Raw genomic sequence first — 23,736 nt, forward strand, 5'->3', positions numbered from 1 at the left:
ATCCTCTGCTTGTCAGGGTTGTATCCGAAGTTCCCGAAAAAAGTGAATATATATACATATAAGTATAGATGTCTAGATGCGAAAAATTTCACCACAGGGCTCAAATCTCGGCCCTTTTTCACCTATTTGTTTTCATTTTTGATCCCCAAAATTTTTTGCGATTATAATGTTCCTTCTATTGGCAGGACCGGCAACCTTACTATCCAGATTATTATCAGGTTAAAAGCATTATAAACTTGATTGTTTCCCAAGTAAAACGCTTTGCGTGATGGTGGACCATCAGTTTCATCTGAAACACAACAGTAACAAACTGAAAACTATACAACAATGTAAAATTTAAATGTTGCATGGGAATATTTAACTTTGATTCTTCAACGAAACGCCTGATATACGAGAATATAAATCGGGTGTTTTGCCTCGTATTAAATTTTGACGTTAGTTTGAAACCAAATAAATTGTTCTAAAACCTTGATGAACAAACTGAAGTTTTGAAATTAAACATGCAGCCATGCAGGGGCCGGTTGTATCCAGCCCGTTTAGCTTAAACGGTGGATAAGTCAAAATTAAATAACACTCTAGGATTGCCATCGGAACAAGTTAAATTGCGAAGTTAATGAAGGACAGTGGAGATCTTTAATGTCCGAGATCTGAAAAAATATACCAAATCTCTCAAATTAAAAAGCGCTTGCTAATAATCGTTGCTTAATATTGGCAAACGAAGATGTTGTGACAAGCGAATCCGGCACCGTGTGAAGGCAGTCCTAATCTCTCTTGAACGAGTCATCTTGATTATTATACACTGAATATGTAGTTGTAAACAGTATCATCTTTTCTTTAAAGGTTAAAAACATTTAGTTTCTTGTTGATTAAAACGATAGGCTTGCTTTCTATTTTGAAATTAACAAGCGTTTGCTTCCTTTGACTTTTTCTTTTGGAACTTAGGCAGAACGACTGAATATTTGACTTAAGAAACGATTTAAACATGTATCTAATTATGCAATCTTTACACAGCAGGTAGCCAAAATTTTTTCACAACTATGCATGATCATTATAATCTTCTATATATAGTGCATTATATTTCAATCAATAAATTGCATGATCTCTGACATTTAAGACTAAATCCAAGTCATATGCTTCCGACACGCTTGAGAATATTAGCAACGTACGGCATTTATAACAAAAATTATTTGTGTTTGTTATTCATTTCAAAGAGCAGACATGATGAAACGTCTGGTGGATGTATTCATTTTAGCAGGTTAGTCAACTGAGGATTCTAACACAGTCTTTTAGTTGTTCCATTGCTATTAGTTCGGACGAGAGGAAATTTAGAGCCGCTCTAGACGCTGTGCTTATGCACTGAACAATTTTTTTGTTTGCGCTGATTTCGTGGGAGTATACGGACCTATTAATTAAACTACTCACTACAAGCCGCGACTATTTATACTAGGATTATACATATACCTAATAGTCTACTAAAACGATATATATACTGGATTCCGCTTAAAAATCAGCGCTGAAAAGTCGCGTGTCAGCCTTTAGTGACATCAATCGGTATACACAAGCTTATATACCGATTGATGTCACACTGTAAATATTTTCTATAGTCTAGATATTAGTTTAATTTATTTTTTATTTAACTAATGTATTATAATAGTATAAACGGCTCCTTGAAAATCAGCTCTAGCTGAAGGGCTACCGTGTTTAAATAAATTTTTAATAATAATAATAATAATAATAATAAATAAACGCCTTAATTCAACTTACAGCGGATTCCGTTTGCGTGCAAAACAACAAGCGTTCCCAACGCATGTTGGGTTGTTTAATATATGACATTTGAAATGCCACACGCACTGTTTCCAAGGAATGGGCGGAGCGTTCCGTTTGTGCTCTGACATAATTGCGCTTGTGTTAAAAGAAAGTGCTTTCACTACTTAAAGGCTGGGAGAACTTTTTCTGACCGAATTTGAAGCTACAAGCACGACGGTGTCAAGCTGCCGTCTTGCATATGATAAGACACGAGCATCCGTGACTTTCCGCGCTTTAAGGCCATGTTACATGGTGCAATTTTTCTTGCAACTTGAAAGCAATTCTACTTTTAAGAGATGTAATTCAGTCAACAGTTCCAAATCTAAGTGTAAGAATCGCACTGGAGTGTAATAAAGACAAAAATTCTGTAGTTGCCAAATTTACATCTCTCAAAACAAGAATTGCATTGCATGCGCAAGTTGCAAGAAAAATTGCACCGTGTAACAGGGCTTTTAGACAGCCAGGATACCTAGACAGTCTGAAATTCCCATGGGACTTTGAAAATTGGATTTACTCACGCGATCATTGATATTAAGGATATAGCTCTGCGGTTACGAGAGTTTAGAACATGCACGAGTGACTGTTTTTATGATGTAGTATTTGAGACACAAGAAGAAGCGTTTTAACATATTGCCTCACGTTTTTTATATGCGCAAGTTCAAGTGTTTTAAATGACTTCAAATACGCCGCATTGCAATTTGCTCCATGTTAATGCTAATGATCTAATGCAATAATGTTAATTAGGATGAAACTTTATATGAAGAATAGTAATGACGTAACAAATTATATATATATTAGTGCAACTCTTCGTGGTACGTTACCACGTATAAAGCCACCACATGTGACTTCTTAGGGTCGATTTCATAGCCTATATAAATATAAAATAAATTGTTTAAAACGTTTGTATCGGCATTGTCACTTACATGTGGTCTTGATCAATCGATATTATTACGACCTGTGCTATTGGCCTACAGCTAAAGTTTTCTCTCTTCAGAGCAGATTTTCTCCACCCCTTTGGCAGAGTTGCCCATTATGATAATGAAAACAAGATGACAGACATAGATATGCATACTTTTTACTGTGGTGAAGGATGCTTTGAATAGCCTAGACAAAGAGCATTTAAAAAGAATATATTAAATATTCCTCCCTCCACTCGATAGAGACAAACTGTCTAAACTATTGTCACATAAATTTTATAAACGTATGCACGCGCCTAGTTTTAGCATATCAAGCGACTTAAAATTGCGTTTAGAATTTTATTTCTTTTTCCTAGATGTGTAGATACACATTCATAAACTGATAGACATAGTTTGACATTCTAGGGGGGGGGGGAGGATAGGGGGGTCAGAATCAAACGCGGGCCAAAATGCAATAAAGAAGAAAAAAAGGAAAAATTACGAGGATTGTTATTAAACTAGGGTAATGACTAAATATCTATGCGAAAATATGTTTCTGTTTCGACAGTGTTGATAGAAGCTGGGCACGTTTCAGGCGATGGCGCTGATGTAAGGTCATGTGGACAAAACCCACCGGTGAGTTTAATAGTCAGACTTTGCTATCAACGTAAGACTTTATAAGATTAAGATATGTAAGCCGATTAAAACTTAAGCTCTAACCAACAATGATACATCGACCGGAAGACTTTTCTTTGGGTTATCCAATACTTAAAATGAACGTTGGAGAAATTAAACTTAATCTCTACATTAGCCGAATTCATATTAGAGACGGGAAACTCATCTTAGACAGGAAAGTTAATGGTAAAAATCCGTCTAAATATGAATAGGAATGCATGGATAAATTGATACGTGATGGGTCGGGTGATGCTAAAAAGGGTATCGTAATTATTACGATAAAAATTTTGTTTGTTTTCTCTTAGCCTTGTTCCATCCTTGACCGTGTTGATATTTCAGAAGCTCGTCTGATTTATCCGTCTAAATGCGAATTTAAGACGTGTTTCTCGTCCAGACAGGATTCCCGCCCAACTTACCCGTCTGTTTAGACGGGAAAGTTAGACGGGAAAGTTAGACGGGAAAGTCCGGATGAGAAACGCGTCTGTGACCGGATTCACATAAGTTTCCCGTCTCTAATATGAATGAATTCGGCTATTTTTAAAGGCATCCATTAATAGCATTCTGGGAGCGTCGACCAGTTTTGAATGTAGTTTATTTGCGATTTGTGTTTTTCTTCTGAAAGTATTATCCCAGATCGGTGGTAAAAACGGGAGACCGCATAGAAAGACTTCGCGAAAAAATGAAAAAAGAAAACTTGGCAGCTTACATTGTTCCCTCAACAGATTCACATGGGGTGAGTAAATACACATTCATCTGTTTCATTTTTTGCATGACTTAGTTTAAATACAAAGTCAGTTGCACTGCCGAAGATAGGCCTACTTATAAGTATCTATCTTACCACTTTCATTTGATACTAACAGTGAAACTATTTGTGTTTGCCAAATTAGTATATTATACGAATTTTTCATGCACAAAGTACCGACGAACACAAGCTGTATAAGTATAACCTTACTGTGTCAGGATGCAAGTATTATTTTAATGTTGAACATGCAGATATATAGAATTAATGTAAGTGAATAAATAAGGAAATACTGAAATATATAGCCCCGTGGCTATCGGGAAATCATTATGATCTGCAAATATCATAATACATGCACCATTTAGTCAGATTAAGATTTAGTTAGGTTTCTTGAAACGATTCTTGATCGACTCAACCAAGACTATGTTTCATTACCCAGTTTCGCATCTATGATGTGCACCTTTTTAATTCTTTGAGTAGTCGTTGATAGTTCATTCTTCTATTTTGTAATAGAACGAGTACGTGAAAGAACGTGACAAGCGACGTGAATTTATAAGTGGTTTCAGCGGATCTGCTGGTAAGCATTACACAACATTTAAATTACGATTGCTATTTAAAAACAGTGCAATTCCGAATGAAATTTCATCTATATTAGATATTCTATATTTTTGCAGCTATATCAGCCGAGTTTGAAAATAATTAGTGCGGCGCTCATTCGGGGGCAGCGCTCTTAAGAAAAATTTATCGCAAATGCGGCGCTCATTCGGGGGTGGCTGTTTTACAATATAGGCTATAGGTTGTTTTACAATGACCAAAAGCACGATTGTTCAACGTCGTGCTGCACCCCATCAAAATGATCATTAAAATATAGGCTACCTCTTAGACCCAACATTAATATTCTTGTACTTTTGCATGACGAAAACAACCGGCAACAACTACCGGCAAATGGTCCGAAAGCAATATAAGGCAGTTCATCCACGAACCAATAATTATATAATTCTTGAGAATAATGGCATTGGTAGTCCTATATTTCAATCAGCAAGTTCCCATTAACGTAAATATAACTACTATCTTATATTCTTGGATTAAAAGGTACAGCCATAGTGACGATGAAAAGCGGCAGTGCATTGTGGACCGATGGGAGATACTTCCTTCAAGCCGATAAGCAGCTGGACTGTAATTGGATTTTACAGAAAAAAGGTTTTCTAATGATATGAAACTCAGCTTGGAATCAAGCTTCTTAGTTGTAGTGCTTTCAAGTATTTTATAATTCCCTAACATAGAACATTCTTTTATAAATTATAGGCCGAAAAGGGGTTCCATCGCAATCTGAGTGGCTTAAACAGGTTCGTTAAGTCCTATATAGTTGAATAGATGTATTCACAAATATAATTATCATAATATAATGGTAAATGACGAAGCGGCAATTTTGATTGGCTTTCGCTGCCTTTTAAATGTCTCCCTGATTTTCCCACTCAAACTGACCAATTGTAAACTCAGGTGCTAAATTCTGGGGATGTTGTCGGAATTGATCCTTTTCTGCGCAGTATAGGTAAGATGCATGCATGTACTATTTAAATTAAAGATCATACTGCTTCTTAATATTGTTTTTTATCTACATTTTACCTTCTACAGATTTTTGGGACAAGACAGTTAAGGTATCGCTATTGAAGATTACGATTTCATATGAACAGAATGAGCCATTTCTTTGAGTTTTGAGATTTCAAATCGAGATATTGTTTTGGAAAAAACTCTCGTGTGAAAGGAGAACCGATTCCTTTTCACACTATAACGTGTACTAGTCGAAGGGAAATGCAGAAAACGACAAGATTTAATTGAAAACTTTCTTACAATTATAGACATTGAAAAAGAAAAATATCACATTGAGAGGCGTTCAAACAAATCTGGTAGATGCCATATGGACAGGTCGGCCAAAAGAGGAAAAGAAAAAAATCGTAGTTCATCCATTTATTTACACAGGTTTGACTTGTTGAATTTAAATTATGTCAGAAATGTTTAATTGACTCAATTTGTGTAATTTTGCAGACGGTAGTTACATGTAACTTTTGATGCACGGATTACGCATGGGCGATGATCATTTGAAACTGTCATGATCAACAAGGAGGAATTTCGTTTTAAACTAATCGCCATATTTGTTTACATTTTTTCAGGCCAAGACAAACAGAATGCCTAAATTTTAAATACTTCATGTAAAATGGTATATATTGTACTCTTTGTCAAAATTTATGCATTCTGATTGGGTTACTGAAAATGGACAAACAAACTTGCTGACTGGTCTAAAACGAAATTTCCCCTTGTTATCATGATCACTCATTTGGCTGCTGCATGCATTTTCATCAGGTTCATTGTCGCGCGTCTATCTTCATTAATAAGGTTGAAATGATTTTTAGAATTTACAATCAATCATTTCACAACAGGTAAGCGTTGGTATGACAAAGTTGTAGATGTTCAGAAGAAAATGAAAGAAGAGGAAACAGCAGCTCATGTTGTGCAGAGTTTAGATTCCATCGCTTGTAAGTATCCATGCAGTAGACACAAGGAAATAATTGGAATGATAATTTAAATGTTTGGCATTGGTTTCCACTCAGAAGTCTCATATCAAACTAAAATATGAAATTCTTGCTACCTTCAGGGTTATTAAACTTGCGTGGTGATGAAATTTCATACAATCCTGTATTCTTTGCTTATGTTATCGTTAAGATGGATGAAGTTCTGTAAGTAATTAGGTTATATGTTTGGTGCTGTTGGACAAAACGATATGTGACTAGATTTATTGAATCTCCTATACGGACTGAAATGGCTATGACTTGCTTCATATATGCGAGTTGTGCCTTTATCCTAACTAAATTTGCGTGTTTTCTGATCCTCGGCAAAAAATACGACCAAGCAAAGAATCCCTTTTCTTTGTTAAATTTGCAAGGATTGTGGGAAGGTCTTAAAAGGTGGCAAATGTTTGTAAACACAGGTTTTTCGTGGATGGAGACAAGATATCATCAAAAAACGTTCAAGACCATTTGCAGCTAAGAAAGTGCTCCGGCAAATCCTACTGTGTGAAGACAAAGTCGTACGACTCAGTTGTAGATGAATTGCATGAGATAAGCAATAATTTACCGCCCGACACAAAAATATGGGTAAGAAACTAGCTATGTGCGATACATTCTAGGAATTCAAAAAGCATGACTGCGAAAAAGCATTTCATCTACTATTGGATGACTTTTTTTATATTATTCAAGAGTTTGCTTAGGAGATATCTTGTATCTAAACAGGTGCATGCATTCTGCGCTTTTTCACTTTAATCAAAACGTCGATCTTCTATCATATATGTAGTGCTGTATATATGATGCTGGTGAATATTATACAGCTATCACGCACGCATCCTCCCGTATCCGAACTTGTTTAGAATTTACTCGTGCTAAAACATGTAGCATCCGAAAGTACGTACCTTGCTTAGTCATACTCTTATGTGTATATTTCTAATGTTTTGATGCATGTTGCTCAGAATTCAACACCGTGCATTTCTTTCTTTCTTTCTTTCTTTCTAAATTTTTAGTTCAGTCCAACGGATAGTCATGCTCTAAGACAACGTGTTGCTGACGTAAGCTACAGGCCACATGCACAATGAAATTAAATTTTTTACGCTACAAATATTCGATGCGCTATTTACTGAAACGTCTTGTTTAGGACAAAGTGTATCTTGATTATTCACCCATTATTTTGATGAAAGGCAAAAAGAATAAAGTAGAATTGGAAGGAATGAAAAGAGCTAACGTATGTATAACGACCCTGTAATGTAGTAAAATTGCAAAAATATGACTCATATGTGTTTTATATATGATTTGAAAGTCTTCAACGTTACACGCACGTTGGTCTGGAATAGCAAAAATTTGCCCACTCTTGTAGGAAAGTATTTTGCTACAGCAGAAGAGAATTTGACAATTCTGACCAATACGATGTAGGCTGCGCGTTTCTTCCTAGGGATTAACACAAGCAACCAGGACGGTAGCTTGAAGCTTAATTGGGAGGGTGGGTGTATATTCATATATTTGTCTTAGCCCGACTGATTTTTTTGTGCGCTATTGTTCCCACGGTATATAAAGATGAATTAATGAATATACGCCCCCCCCCCCCGCCAATTAAGCGGTTTTGCTACGCCCTTCAAGCAAATGAACTATATTCTGATTTGAACAGCTCTGTATTTTAAACTCAATGAATATTTTGCAGCTAAAGGATTCCGTTGCTTTGGCGGAATTTTTCTTATATGCCGAAAAACAGGTAAAAAAACTTCGATAAACGTCGATAATCGTATATATAGAGCTATAAAGAAAATTTATGAATAATGCAATGCAGGTACCGCGGAATCTAAATTATCTAATCCATCACTGCTAGGAATAGCATTTGAAAATAAGTAAGACCACAAATTGTGGGCTCTTAAATTTGTAAAATGTACGTGTATATAATAGAATGACTCTGTGCGGAGTAATTCTGTGCATATTTATATTGTATTGCGTGTGGAAAAATGACTATACCTTTGGCTAAACATTGCTGTTTTCATCGTACATGTTTGAAAAAAAAACTTACCAATTCTCATGGCCTTAAATTTCACAAAACTTTGCAACCAACCTTTGCAGAAATGATTCGATCATTCTAAGATGCCCTTTTAAGCTGTGCATGATCATGTCATCATAGTTGTCACATGATATGTGTGGCCAATGTTCCAGTGCAATCTCATTTCTTTGGCTGTTTTCAAAAGGTGGCAAAGAAAGCGAATATCACTGAGCTGTCGTTGGGTGAAAAAATGATAGAGTTTCGCAGGTGACATATTGAGAAAACATCATGCGTAAATCACTACTATATTGTGATAAATACCCGAAATTATAAGAAATCCCCAAAGATTCTTCTTCATGCTGGAAAGCAAGACTACTTACAACCTTGCAAGCCAGGCTTTTCTACCTGCCTTCTAAAAGCCTGGTTTGTGAGGCGGGATGCCATGCATGTGATAGTTGATACCCCTGCGGTAGCTACGTTTCCGTGAAAGAATTGTTGATGTGACTGGTCTATATTTTCAGCAAACAAGCTTTGTACAAAGGCCTTAGTTTTCCTTCCATCATTGGATTTGGGCCAAACAGCGCAGTAATCCATTACACGTGAGTTAAAACGGTCGCAATTGCTTACTGACAAACGAGTAGAAAGTCTCGCGTATATGCTATCATTTTGAAGCAATTATAGGTTATAGATTTTAATTCGCTTTTTGCAAAGAAGAAAACTGTAGGAAACTGAAGAAAACGCTATATAGGTTTTATATTGAATATTTTCTGACTTCGAAAAAAAAGCATGCACGGTGGTTGTGCATGACATCATGGGCAAACTCTCTGTATAATGAAAACGACTTTCTTTCTTCTATTTCATTGCTTCATATACAGAGCGTCGAAGAAAACTGACAGGCGGGTGACAAATCAATCTACCCTTTTGGTTGACACAGGCTCGCAATATTTGTAAGTTTTTATCTCTGGTATGCATTACACATGATGTAAGTCTAGTTTTTATCTGTGATTTATCTATAAATCACACGATCAAGGAATATTTCGCAAATCTCAGTTTTACTTCTTTCGAATCTCGTGTGCAATTTTATAGAGAAGGAACTACAGATGTCACTAGAAGTGTCCATTTTGGAACGCCAACGGCAAAACAAAAGGTAAAAATGATTTCCCGAAACAGTGATTCATAATGCTCATTTTCAAAGATATTAGGAATTAAACCAAGAATCCTATTTCGAATTTCAAAGCAATTTCTTTGTCTTTCCGTATGAGATTTTAAATTTCATTTACAGAGTGCATTTACTCGCGTGTTAATGGGACATATCGATGTTGCAAAAGCGTTTTTCCCTCAAGGAACGTACGGTACGCTCGCTTTAACCCATTTTTTGGCTTTTTTGTCGCGTTCTGAATGCAGTAAAACAATACATAATGATGCATCTCGATTGATCAACGATTGTTTTACATGTAAACGATTGTTTTTTTTCGGCACACAAGAAGCATGCACGACGTTTAAAACAGGCCTTAGTCTAAGTTGCAATGAAGCTTTGCAAGGTCATAGAGCAAATCGTAATACAACACTATTATAATTCCTTCTATAAACTTTTCAACAAACCTTAGTTTTTTTGAAGAGGGGAGCTTCTGAGCTTTGTATATAAAGTAGTATATATTGTTCATTGGAAACTAAAAAAGTAAGAAGGTGAAACAATTAGGACGAGAACCATAAACACGCGATTTTCAACAAAGTTCACAAAGCACCCAACTGGGTGCAAAATATCATACTGCGACTTGATTGTGCATAAAAACTACAAATGTTTGCTATATTTAGGTCGCGCACTCGAAATATTTCAACGTGAACCTCTGTATCGAAATGGCTGGAATTACAGACATGGTTCAGGACATGGAATTGGTTCATATCTTTATATCCATGAAGGTAGTGACAGTTCAAATTGCCACTTTTGCTTTATTTGCATCGCTCCTTATTTCGCGGCATTGCAATAAACTGCGATGTTGCTTTTGAGGGGATGGGTGTTCAAAGCTGCTTCCTTGATTTAGCAATAGTTTAGGTAAATTAGCTTGTAGGTACACCACGTAAGTATCTAATACAGTATTAAATACTTACGTGGTGTACCTACAAGCTGATTTACTTTTTTATGTCATGCAAAGTTACAAGAATATTATTACAGCAATTGTTTGCTCTACTGACAAATAAGTTTGTGAGAACTGTCTTTGTCATGTAACACAGCCACGTAACTGCGATGACACGATCTACACTCCACAAATTCCTATATTTTTTTTTATTGAAAAACTTAAATTCTACCAACGTTTTCATTCAGGTCCAGGTTGGTTTGCACCTGGTTGCCCAACGGCGTCGGAAAAACCGTTGGATGTAGGTTTCGTGATCACTGATGGTGAGTATAATTATTTGCTTGCAGATTTCGTATGCTGTGCTGAATTTATATTCATACAGTAATGTCCAGAAATAACCTTACAAAAACCGCGGTTGATCCGAGGTCAGACCGAGGTCGAACCGTGGTGAGACGGAGGTAAAACCTCGGCCTTCCTCGGTCTGACAGACATTTCTTAAGATTTTTTTCGATTTGATTATTGTGTTGTCGACTCGTTCTCAGTTGTTCATAACGTTTCGTTCGGAAGCGAACGGCCACTGCGAAGGTATCTTTTCCATTGCGGTCGTCTGCTGTTTTTATCGGTCGACCGCAACCGAGCCGCAACCGTAGTGTTAGGTTATTTCTGGACAGTTCTGTAGCTATCAAATTCGTTACAGAACCTGGTTTCTATGAAGATGGTGATTTTGGTGTCAGAATCGAAACTACATTGACTGTAGAAAACGGAAGTACTTCTGTAAGTATTCTTCCTTTCATAAACCACTGTGAATTCCGTGCATTCAATCTTTACAAGAACTGCATGGGCAGTACGTTAAAACAGTTCAAAATTCATTGTTTTTTATACTTTTTTGTTATTACAGAATCGTTTCGACAATGTTGACTACCTTAAGTTTGAACCTATTTGTTACGTATGTATAATATTTACTACATCGGGAGTACGTTTTCTCTTCGAGAAAATAAATACAATACATTAAATACCGCCATAACTTCGTGAACTTATGGCATTCCTTCCCATATAGTTTCCAATACAAAGAAAGCTTATCGATGAAACTATCATGAGTGACCATCAGGTATGAAAGGCCAAGTTCTGAACTAAACAAGTCTTCCCTTATAGTCCCCAATTTTAAACCAAGCATTTATAGTAATAGATGCCTCATTACCTGCAAAAATAGTTGACAAAAATAGTGAGAGAACAAATCATGACCGTGGCCCTTTGAATACATGTATTTTTGAAAGTAGGAAGCGCGCAGATTTTTCCAAAATATTTCATAGTATAAATACGGGCTTTTATTATATACTGGGCGCCCAGGTTTATCGTGCAGGCTGGCACGAAGTGCGGTATGCAAACTAGTTGGCATCAAATATCCTCACTCATTATTGACTTTTTCAGCTGAAATGGTTGAATGACTATCACAAGAAAACAGCAGAGCTAGTCGGCCCCGAGTTGAAAAGACAGGGGAAAATGAAGGAATATGATTGGCTGATAAAGCAAACCAAACCAATTTTTAAGAATACAGATGTTACCGCTTCGAGCGCAATAACAACACTGCAATCGATTTCTCTTTTTCTTGTAGCTGTTGCGTATTCTAGTTTATATGTTGACAATCCTTTCTGAAAATCGTCTATACACATGTATAGAATGCACATGCATTCTGAACTAGATTATTTTGCACAAAATGGACCACGTGAATGGCCAACATGTGTAGGCTATACTAAAAAATATCAATACTTAGAACAACAATCACAATGTCAATAACGGCCTTAATAATCACATTTTTTGTTTCAGTGTGATAGATATAATCAAATTGATTTTTCCGTAGGTAATATTAATTTTTTAAAATGTTCTCAATTATAATTAATAGAAATAAATATTAATTATTCACCTATAAAAATGTAAGTTCTGACCTATACTGCAGACGTTTCAAACATTAAATCATTTTCACAATTTTATTATTAAGTCATTGAAGTATAGTACATGCTTGGGCTTGAATATTCGAATATGATAAGAATAAAAAGGTCACGATACTAAATGCGTGCACAGAACTTTTATATATATCCTAGTTCATGCAGCTTTCACCTGTTTTAATATCATAGCTGTTTTATTAATTAGGTAGCTATATTAAGGTAGCTAGATTAATTAAAATTCAGATTAATTAAAATTCAAAATACACAATATAGGATATATAGATATAATATACCTTTACACAGAACTGTTATTCAAATAATGAAGGGGAATAAGAATTTCCTTTCTCACAGGCTTTGCGAATAATAGAATGGATTTAGATAATTTTATTTACTTTTAGGAATCATATCGAATCGTACGTTGATCAACACAGTCGTGAAAGACAGTAATTTTTGCATAAATTATTTGAATTCAGTTGAAGAACGTGGTATATATAATGATGATTGAAAGATTTATCAATCTAATTAAAACGTTTTTTTAAAAAAGTAACGAAAAAAAATTTCTATACCAATCATTTTCACCCCCCCCCTATTTTTGGTCTCTTGTTTTATAGATTTCTTTTCATGCTATGCACAGTTTCATATTATTATATTATTTTTTTCATTTTCGATTTTTATGGCGACTATTTCTCAATATTTTAACTTGTGACAAAATTTTAATATGTAAAATTTGTTTTATACAATGTGCATGTTGACATTAATCATTGTTTTGCAGCTTTGGCATCCGAAAGTTCGTACAAAGCATATATTTGAACGAGAAAATTTCTATATCGTCTATATCCCCAAACTTAAACTGGTTAACCATAATCCTATAATCCTAACTTATCGATACCAACCATCGATTGTTCACAAACAAACTTGCGTTGCAAAAAGAACAAAAATTTTCTTAAAACTTACAACATACACAATTTGGTGTCACGCCTATAATATATTCGTAATCAAATCACGGCTGCCTCCTCCGCAGGCCCTTCGTTGAACACAGTGCAGTTTTTTCTCACAGAAGTCGTGATATAAGTGATTTTTGCAGGTGCTTTTTGAGTGAAATTTTGATACAGCTAATATAGCTAATATAATATTTTGTTTCAATGTGATCAACGCGTCCTGTTTTCACACCTTAGTAAACATCAGTGATATTAGGTAAATTTGCATATAGCATAATCTACGTTTCTCATATTAATCATGTATCTTTTGTTGTATTATTAAACACAGCTGAGCCGAGTAATAATTTTGGTAAATATTAATTGCAAAAAGTATCTATATATGTTTACACTGCACGATGGAATAATTAATTCTAAATGAAAAAAGCTACTGCTTTGAACTCATATTGCCAGTGTTGATCGAAGGCCTTGATAGAACAAGTCGTTTCGAATTTTGAAGCGTTGGTAAGTCATTAGGTTTATTTCAAAGTAAAGTGAATGTCATCGTCAATTAAGATGACTTAAACTGAATCAGCTTAACTAAGTCTTATCTATACTCAGAATCAGTTTAGTGAAATTAAACCATGCAGTTGAGTAAAATATATTTACTTCGAGTGGGAAAATGCTATTCCCATGGATGGGATAGGTTTTAATGTTGTATGGGATAAGCAGTAATTATACAAGGGAATGTATCAGTTGTTTACTGAATAAGTGCATAACCTGATCCTGGTCGTGTAGTCATTTCGACAATAGCATGCGCATGTTTTGTTTTCATAAGGACTTACTTACTTCAATACTTCAAAATCATCTCACACTTTGTTGAATCTTGGGTGACCAGGCTTGCGGGAGACTCTGGCGTATGCCGTTTTTAATATTGCAGATGTCACAGTCTATTCTGTGTCATCATATAAAAGTCTATTCTGTGTAGGACTTTGAGGTGATGTTAAAATTTTACGGTTGTTTGTTAGCTTACATAGTTAAGGGAGTTATTCATTTTCTAGTAAACCAGTCACGATGGCGAACGGCGTTCGTATTTTCCTCGTTTTCCTGATATTGATGGCCGTAAGCTTTTCCTCAGCCTATCCTGGTTGGGGAAGTAGTAATGAAGCTGAAGCATATAAACCTGCAGGTTCATCCGAAGGGGATGTAAGTAGTCGCTCGCCACTGAGCTATATACACGAGCACGTTTCTAAACCTCATGAGAAATGACGCCCCCAAAAACGAAGATAAATCTCGGCTCTTTGGTCCGAACTTATATTACAACATTCATTATTCATTGTTGTTCATTGTTGTTCATTGTTGTTCATTGTTGTTCATTGTTGTTCATTGTTTTTTATTTTTGTTCATTGCTGTTCATTGTTGTTCATTCCATTTATATTTTGCCGCGATATTTTATTTTGACTAGCGCTAAATGCTTTTCCCTATCTGCCACTGGTCTTTATAATGATTATCGACCTGTCAAAAGGATTCAAACGTGCTGCCATGATCTGTATGTGCCATTTCTTTAGTGCCAGAAAAACAGCAAATATTGCGGAAGACAGAGAGTACTGGGTAAAGTTACCCATCGAAGAAGATGTTGCTCAGGAAACTGTGTTCACAGTCGCACAAATAATGGGATCAAGATATTTGTATGCAGGCCTAGTAAGTAAAATATTTTGAGGGCCAAATATCGACTCAGAGAAAAATGTAAATATATGAACTGTAATTCCCTTAGAAAGCATCGCTATAATTAAAAAAAATAATGCAGAACCTATATATACAATTGTTTGTGTATTGGCGAACATCAGATTTTATCGTTTGAAATACAATTCTAAAAAGAGTTCACCTGTGTGTACGCACGACAATTTTTCTATGACAAAATTATTAAAAAAATTATCTTTGTCTGTGTACAATCATTTATCAGATTTTTGAATATGTGTTTGCTAAATAGCCATAACGTTTGCCATCTTAACGGAAATAATGACCAGAATTATTACCTTGATTAATTTGAATGTAATTTTAAACAAGATATGTCAGGCTGACTACGAAAGAAAGCGTTTGGCAATATAAATTAACGCATAACATATCCTCTATTGTGTTCAATCAGGGCGCTGTAAAACACATGTAAAACACGTGTGTTTTACAGCGCCCCTTATTAGCATTTTCTACAGACGAATTTGAACTGTTCATTTACAAATACGCCAATATTATGATTGAAAATATTATTTACGCTCTCTTGCATGTGGATTCTGCTCTGTACGTTTAATTTTCCTCTCCGCTTGGTCACCGAGATAAAATCAATGTTCCGTTTCCCAACTCATTCGCAGCTGCTGCGCATAAAGCCGATCCTTCGTAACGTCCGCTACACCCGCGGGCCAGTGGAGCGCACTTTGTTTTTCAGCCCCTTCACGATCGCATGGACGAAGCCACTTCGCAGGCGCGTTTGAAGCGGACGGTAATGGAGAATCGCCTTAACTCCTTCCGCCGTTTCGGTGGATGACTGCATATGCTTCACCTACTTTTGTAACCGCGGATTAATCCCTGAGTAATTCACCCACTGGTTTGTCAACGAGAATATTGATTATAATGATGTCGCGTGTACACATTTCGTTATTCCCCGAATATCAAAGAGTCCATTTAATAGCACGGCGCGGCTGAAATTGCTACCCGTACCCGATTTTATTAGTGCTCAGGGAAAACAATAGAAAGTCCGAGCACGAATGAAATATATGCACGGGTGCCCCTTTTAGCCGTGTGATGCCGATAAATTGAGTGTACAGTACTGTCCAGAAATAATCTAACAAGAACCGCGGTTATCCTGGGTCAAACCTCGGTTTGATCGCGGTTGAACCGAGGTCAGAACCGAAGCGCAACCGAAGCACAACCGCAACTGTATACTAGTGTAAACGCGGGGCATGATTATTGAGTGATAAGCGCAAAGCGTTGTTTCTTCATGTAAAGTTTCAGATGTGGACGCATGCAATCTTAAAGAAAATGCTCTTATCAACGAAATAGAAACTAGTCCGCGTTGCAGAATTTTGCTAAACTTTTTGCCACATAAAACGGAAGTTATTTTGAGTTGATTTTTTCGCTTGTATTTGTTTATAATGATAAGAAAAGAAATTATTAGATAATCACCTTTGTAATTATAGTAAAACAATTATTGTTCGACGTATTGAACTTTATTCAGCGATATACTTCAGCAAATTTAACTCGTTTTCGGTAAGTAATTTGTTATGTATTTACTCCCAACCACATGCAACTATACATTGTGTATATAAAAAAAAATCGAATTCAATTTGACAAATTTGGGCCATTTGGAAGAATACCGCTTAGGTAAAAATGTACTATTGTAACCCTCTTTAAATAAAGTTTATTATTACAAACTGCTAGCTGTGTAGCTATAAAATACTACAGTAAATGATATCATTTTTGTATTGCAATAAAGACTTGCCTAGACGACCAGAAATAACCAAGTTATCGTCTGCTAAATACACACTAAAAAAAGGTGTGTTAAATTTACACACCTTTTTTGTCCAAATTTTAACACACCTAAAGGTGGGTTTTGAAACACACCTAAAGGTGTGTTTAACACACCATAAGGTGTGCAAAAAGCATCTTCAAAGGTGTGTTAACACATAGCAAGGTGTGTTTTTGTGCACACCAAAAGGTGTGTAGAACACACTAAAAGGTGTGTCAAAAAACACACCAAAAGATGTGTTTTTGGCTTGTCCAAATTTTAACACGTTCTAAGGTGTGTTTTCAAAGAAGGTGTGTTTTCATACACACCATGGTGTGTTTCATTACACAGCTAAAGCTGTGCTGGAGAACACACAAATTGTTTAAGTAAAAAGTTGCACACCTTTCCTAAAAGTAACATATAAACAGGGCTAGAAAACACACAAACACAATATTAATTTATAAATATATTTTAAGTTCCAATACTATTAAGAATTAACATGAAGTCACAGTAATGAATTATATAAATATCTTGAAGCATGCAGTTTAGTTTAAAATAATGTCTTACTCTATAAACAGTTTATTGACTTGATGTCGTCTCGACTTGACACTTGGTGGTGTTTTCTTGTCTTGTTGGTCACCTTGTTCTTGTTTGTTGGAGTGTATGGTGCCTGCTCAACTGTTGCAATAACATCATCGCCTTATTCATGATTTCATAATCAACAAAGGTCACCTGAAAATATAAAATAAATGCATAAGAGGATCTGGTATTTAGAATTTTCCAATTTAAGATGTGCACAAGCATCTGTTAATTAATAGAACATGCTAAATGATACCCAATTTATGAGTTAAGATTTATTTTTGGTAAAAGAATTTAGGATGTATTGTCAGGTATAGGCAGGTATAATTACATGAATTATAACCTTCTGTTGAAATTTGAAAAATTGGGGTCTGGGCACATTTCCTATAGTTTCTTTAAAATGGGAAAGTTTTATTTAAATATGTATATATAGCTATCTTTCAGGATAAGTAGTCAAGTCTATAGTATTAAAAATCATAAACCATTCTGGAACACTCAAGTCAAATCAACTATCTAATATTTACAACATTTAGAAAGCAAATGCAGTATAGTGAGGACAAAAATTGGTCCTTTGGAATGTTACTAACCCCCAAAAGGAATACAAAATATTAAACATAAATTAAGACACAAAACAATTCATCAAGATTACACCTAGCGAATTATATGCTTTCTTTATACCAAGCATAAACTATGGCATAAACAGCCTTATGTATACACCGATATACGTGTAAATCTCCTTCTAAAAGCACCTAGAACAATTAAATTTTGAAAGATAAAACGTAACACTCACCAAGTCTCTCTTGTGATGTCGAATCTGTTCGCGTCGCCATGCGCTTCGGTGGTCTCTGAATTATTAGAATGAAGCAGACTTTTCACTTTCAAGCTATTCGGGACCTTCGAAGTCTTGAATTTCTTTGCATCGTTTGTAACGGAACCATCAATTTATTCGCTACAAATAGATAGAGACAACCATATTGATTACACTCGTTGGCCATATTGAAATTGATACAAATGTTTGACACAAACGATTCGAAAAGCACTGCAATACAACTTACCCTCTTATAATTTCTTCTTTATACAACATCATAAGCTCTCGTGTGTTCATCTCCAAAAAAATCTTAAAATCGCCTTCACAATAAACATAATTTAAACTTGTAACAGACTCGAAGCACAGTTGTCACAGTAGAGAAGGAAATGTAAACACTATCAGTGGTTTGTATTTCGTGCGCGTGGGTTTCACACCTCGCGACATTCTTATTGGTTAAAAGCGTATGACGTATCAGATCACTGACCTGTATATACAAGTCTGTATGGCAGATATTCAAAAACAACCCAAGTTAATCATTCTTATTACAAAAGTAAACCACAACGATCTGTAAATTCCCTTAAATCTATGTCTTATATAATGTTTAGAGTTTTTAATACTGATCAAAGCTGAAACGCAGGCCAAAGATAACAGGAATTTAAAGCAAAAAGTTAAATTTAAATGCAATGGAACAGCGTGAAATTTCCTGTGACTTGTGTAATTCCTCGTAAGGCTGACGCTTTTATCGACGCACTAAAATACTATAGGTAATAAATAAGGCCAATCAAGCATATTGTTAATAATTTAAAGGTGTGTTTTATAACACATCAAAAGATGTTTCTTGGATGGGTCAAGGTGTGCTGTCAAACACACAAAGGTGTGTTTTCAGTGAAAAGGTGTGTTACTTTACACACCTTAATGAGTAAAAGAAAAGGTGTGCAAAAGGAGGTGTTTTCGCTAACACACAAAGGTGTGTTTTCGAACACACGAATGTGTGTTTGCGTACACACAAAGGTGTGTTTCCTTACACACCAAGGTGTGCTTTCTAAAAGCGCGTAGAAAGGTGTGCAGAAATTACACACCATGGCGTGCAATTGAGCACACCTTGGTGTGTAGTCAAACACACCTTGGTGTGTAATTCTACACACCTGTTTTTTGTGTGTATGGTTGCTTCAAATCAAGATTTTCTGCTTATGGGAATTCGAAGTGGCATGCACATAGAGACAAAAGATAATGCCAACTTAATTCAATGAACAAGGCGCTTGTTTTGCACAAGAAGGAGTTTGCGATAAATTTGCATTTCTGTTTCAGTGCCGGATAATTAGCATTTCAAAGCCTTGTTTGACAAATTTTCAAAAGAAAAATGTCCAATTCCCATCGGCGGAAGAATGTAATTTTTATCGACTTTTCATTTTTTAACAGAATGACGCGTACATGCATGGATGTCATTTGAAAAGCAAATAAATAACCTTAACTTATGTATAAATATATATACGTACGCCGAAGACCCTGCCAACTTTTCCGTGACATATTTCTCCTTTGTTATACATACACGCCTGTCGCCTTCGGCGAATGTGCATAAAACATTTCAGCTTTATTGATTCGATATTGCATGGGGGCGTCTAACTAAGTTGTTCAGTCAACTTCGGGGACGAATTTAATTAAGAGGAGATATTTTTCTTTGTCGCGTAATATATGCTCAAAACCTCAGTTATATCTTCATGCAACAGCACTAAAATTTTCAGCATTAAAAATGTTTTGCAAACCTGAAAAGCATCCACAAAGTATGTTTACTGTATAATCTCAAAATATTGTGAAAATGAAAAGATTTCTCCGGATACGCCGAAAAGAAAATGACACTTGAATCGAAGCTTCTTTTGTATTCATTTCAGTTATAATGGCGTTGACATTATAACATTGTTGATAGCCGCCGCATTATATTTTGTAATAACTCCTTTGTTTGGTGTTTTGCATTCACCAAATACAGTTCAAAACTTAGTTCACAACATAATCTAAAGAATAACGGTAAAATAAATGGATTTTGAGTGGTACGCCGAAAAGTTTTTAGGTTTTGAGCGTTTTCCCGCCAAAATATGCGATATAATAAAAAATCTCCTTTTAATAATAACCTGTATTCACTAGGTTATATATATATATATATATATATATATATATATATATATATATATATATATATAGATATATATATATATATATATATATATATGTTTAAAAAACAGTGCATCTGTGCACGCATAATCTGCCTCAAATATTGCCTTAAATATTTTATACGAGAAAAAAAGTACGAAAATTGCTTTCAGACCATGCAAATAGCTACATGCACTATGAATATGAAGCGCTGATCCAAGAGATACCAGATCAGATAAATTTATTTGTGATTTTAAAGGCCTGTGTGATGATCCTGCTTGGCCGAGATTCGACGAAAGATGACTTTGAGGTATTGAAATGAGTATATAACATGATTCTGGCAGTCGTGCATGTAGTCATTCTAACTATATTGCATGCATGTGCTTGTTTGGTGTCATGCGTAAAGACTTATTTCAATACTTCGAAATCATCTAATGCTTTGTTTAATCTCGGGTAACCGAGCTCATATAAACAGCCCTTAATGAGCGTAAGAATATTTAGTTATAAATCATCTTAAAAAGGAAGCGTCTGCTTTAGTGCTTCGACTTATCGGGCAAACAGATTGATTCCTGCAATGGGCGGTCAAGATTACCAGATTATCTTGCACTGCATGGCGTCCGTGCGCAATACGATATGTTTAATTAAAAGTTTTTGTAAACGGAACAAAACACATTTTAACCAATTTGAAACCAATAATGGCATAAAAATTCCTGAAAAACAGTCGAGAAGCAAAAAATAAACGGAAAATTACAAAAAGCAAAAGCATCTTCGTTTACAAAGTCATTTTGATAATTTCTGGTTTAAGTCCGGCTAGCGTAAAAGAATTTCTTTAATCTAGCAAAATTGTTTTAGTCTCGATAGAAAGTTTATACATATAATTATATCACTAACTATTTTTAATAAAATTTCAAAATGTACCGCCTGCCGAATTTTGGGTTTAAATAAAAAGGGTTTGTTTTAGTATGATAAGTTTATTGAGAATTGTTCTGAGGGCTGGTTGTTGATGTCGAGTGTGCTTTATAATATATAAATGACTTTCAGACTGAAAATGCTCCATTATTATAGTAGAATATCAAACGTTAAATTATTATTATACAGAATGCAAATTATCGAGTCCTTTATCTGATATCTAACCGTTCAGCTTACTCAGCGGGCACGCTCGCAGTCAGAACGACAAATATGAATTGCATGCAATATAAATATAATTTTACAAACGGATGGCGTGGCGTTCTAATATCTGGCATCTTATTTCAATCAAAGGGAAGTAAAAGGGAAGTCATAATTGCTTGAACACCAACATATACATGTAATTGCTATAAACAATGTTAGGTTTCATAAGATTTTTGTATGAGAAAAATTTTTTTGGAACAATTATGTACCCGGGGACTTCAACCAGCCAACTTAAAGCCCGCCGAACGAGAGCTATCAGCTGAGCAAACGACCTCGCGAGGCAGTTATAGCTCAGCCTCAAATTGGTGAAAATCACGATCCCGTTTCAGCAACTAGGACAATGTGCAAGATTAAAAGCCATGTAATTTACATTTTCTGAATGGAAATCCGCCTTAAGGACTACAATTTTCTCCATTTGGACATTTCTACAAATGTCGAAATAACGTATAGAACCACAGCCGGTTCAAAACAGTTTCCGTTTAAAATTTTCCCGATCGCGTCTGCAAGAAGTTCGAATGCGAAAGAAAAAGTACGTTAAACTTTGCGATTTGTCGCACGCATACGGTCTTCTGAACTATACGGTCTTCTGAAGCATACCGACTTCTAACGTATACGAAAATTACTACCGTCGCGCTATAGTGACATTACTGTTAATTTAGTTTATGGCGAAAGTAGTATACCCGTTACATTGAGCCTTCTTATTCAATGAAATACCCCAAATGCACGTAGAAAGTGCGTCTACATGTAAGCGACAGAAAAAAGGTCTTTCTATTTGATTCTTCATCCCGCTTTATTTGCAAGTTTCATATAATACAACTCTCTATACAATAATATATGTTTGCTCATAAAAATATGTCATAATGCCGCGCTTACTAATTAATCACAGCAAATATATCAAATTGAGGAATAATTCAAACACTCCTCGCGCGTGGTATAATTTTAAGCAAATTTACACATCGACAGTGGACTGAGGTGCATGTTTGAGGACAGTCGATGCAAACATACACATTTTACCTGTTAGATTAATTACAAAGCAAATGAAAGCAAGTTAACCACGTCTTGCTTGCATAAGGCTTTGTCACACGTTAATTTGTCTTGTGTGTTTTCGAAAGCAAATTAATTAATAGAAGATCGACTTCCTTTATTGTGTGTTGCTGTAATTTTAAAAAACATAAATCCCCAAGGCCTTAATTCAAATGGCATTCAAGGACGCCGTTGATGTAGGTGTAGAAAATTGTTTGATTCTTCGGTATTCAGTATAAAATTCTAATTCTCGAAGCTTAAAAAACTTCGCAGTAAATAAAATTACACATCATCATATCATGAAACTAAGGCCCGTTTCAGACGTCGAACTTTTCATGTGCCTATAATCGAATGTAAATGAAGTTAAACAAAGACTTTAGCTCATTACTCCGGCGTCAGCGACGGAGTTGAAAATTCGCCTCGGTTTTGTTTTGTTTTTGTTTTTTTTTTTTTTATTTTTTTTTTTATTATTTTTCGTCGTCGCAAGTGTGTAATGGCGCGAAACATTCTAGTATTTAAATGTGTATGTGATTGGATTTATCTATGTCCCAGTCTTATCTCCCAAGAGTTGTGGTGTACAGCTTTGGCTAATTTTCCGATGCGCGATTCGATTTCGCTCGCATGATACGGCAATTCCTCCAAGAGGAACAAATAAACCGTTCTTTTCATGCTTTTCGATTAAGTTTAGACTGAATTGGGGTAAGAATATATTTAATACGTGTAGATTCTGGTCCTATTTTAGTAATATCGCTGCTATTTCGCCGTTTAACAAGATGATGTGGTCGTGTATGGGCGCTTTGACTCGTCGTAGTTTGCACAGGATTGAAGATTTAATATAACTATATAAGCGCGAATTCCAAAGGCAAAGTGTAAGACAAAGCGAATGTATTATACCATT

At 35.4% G+C, this 23,736-nt stretch overlaps 1 protein-coding gene and 1 long non-coding RNA gene across 3 annotated transcripts; both read left to right on the forward strand.

The window, feature by feature from the left end:
* Positions 1-1,080: 1,080 nt before the first annotated feature.
* Positions 1,081-12,705, forward strand: LOC114522564 (xaa-Pro aminopeptidase 1-like). The gene is made up of 26 exons (XM_028543283.1): positions 1,081-1,255; positions 3,271-3,338; positions 4,000-4,110; positions 4,630-4,693; positions 5,209-5,316; positions 5,422-5,462; positions 5,617-5,668; positions 5,752-5,774; positions 5,976-6,096; positions 6,555-6,650; positions 6,770-6,851; positions 7,103-7,268; positions 7,688-7,732; positions 7,819-7,905; positions 8,359-8,409; positions 8,888-8,949; positions 9,204-9,281; positions 9,558-9,629; positions 9,769-9,829; positions 9,965-10,034; positions 10,498-10,602; positions 11,006-11,080; positions 11,455-11,531; positions 11,656-11,703; positions 11,815-11,865; positions 12,186-12,705. Exons 1-26 carry the CDS (start codon positions 1,219-1,221, stop codon positions 12,408-12,410), a joined length of 2,076 nt encoding a protein of 691 aa, XP_028399084.1. The 5' UTR covers positions 1,081-1,218; the 3' UTR covers positions 12,411-12,705.
* Positions 12,706-14,055: 1,350 nt separating this feature from the next.
* Positions 14,056-15,534, forward strand: LOC114522666. Of its 2 annotated transcripts, none has more exons than XR_003686926.1 (3): positions 14,056-14,139; positions 14,684-14,820; positions 15,183-15,533. It is a non-coding gene; the product is annotated as an uncharacterized LOC114522666 (long non-coding RNA). The 2 variants fall into 2 exon arrangements; XR_003686925.1 differs by having other exon boundaries at positions 14,058-14,139; positions 14,676-14,820; positions 15,183-15,534.
* The last annotated feature ends 8,202 nt before the right edge of the window (positions 15,535-23,736 follow it).

Source organism: Dendronephthya gigantea, unplaced genomic scaffold (genome assembly GCF_004324835.1).
Source record: "Dendronephthya gigantea isolate DGI-Jeju-01 unplaced genomic scaffold, DenGig_1.0 000023F, whole genome shotgun sequence".
Lineage (NCBI taxonomy): Eukaryota > Metazoa > Cnidaria > Anthozoa > Malacalcyonacea > Nephtheidae > Dendronephthya > Dendronephthya gigantea.

Coding starts and splice junctions, on each gene's coding strand:
- LOC114522564 (XM_028543283.1), top strand. CDS start 1,219: ATGATGAAACGTCTGGTGGATGTATTCATTTTAGCAG. Junction 4,694..5,208: donor TGGTTTCAGCGGATCTGCTG/GTAAGCATTACA, acceptor TTGGATTAAAAG/GTACAGCCATAGTGACGATG. Junction 9,830..9,964: donor CGCCAACGGCAAAACAAAAG/GTAAAAATGATT, acceptor TTTCATTTACAG/AGTGCATTTACTCGCGTGTT.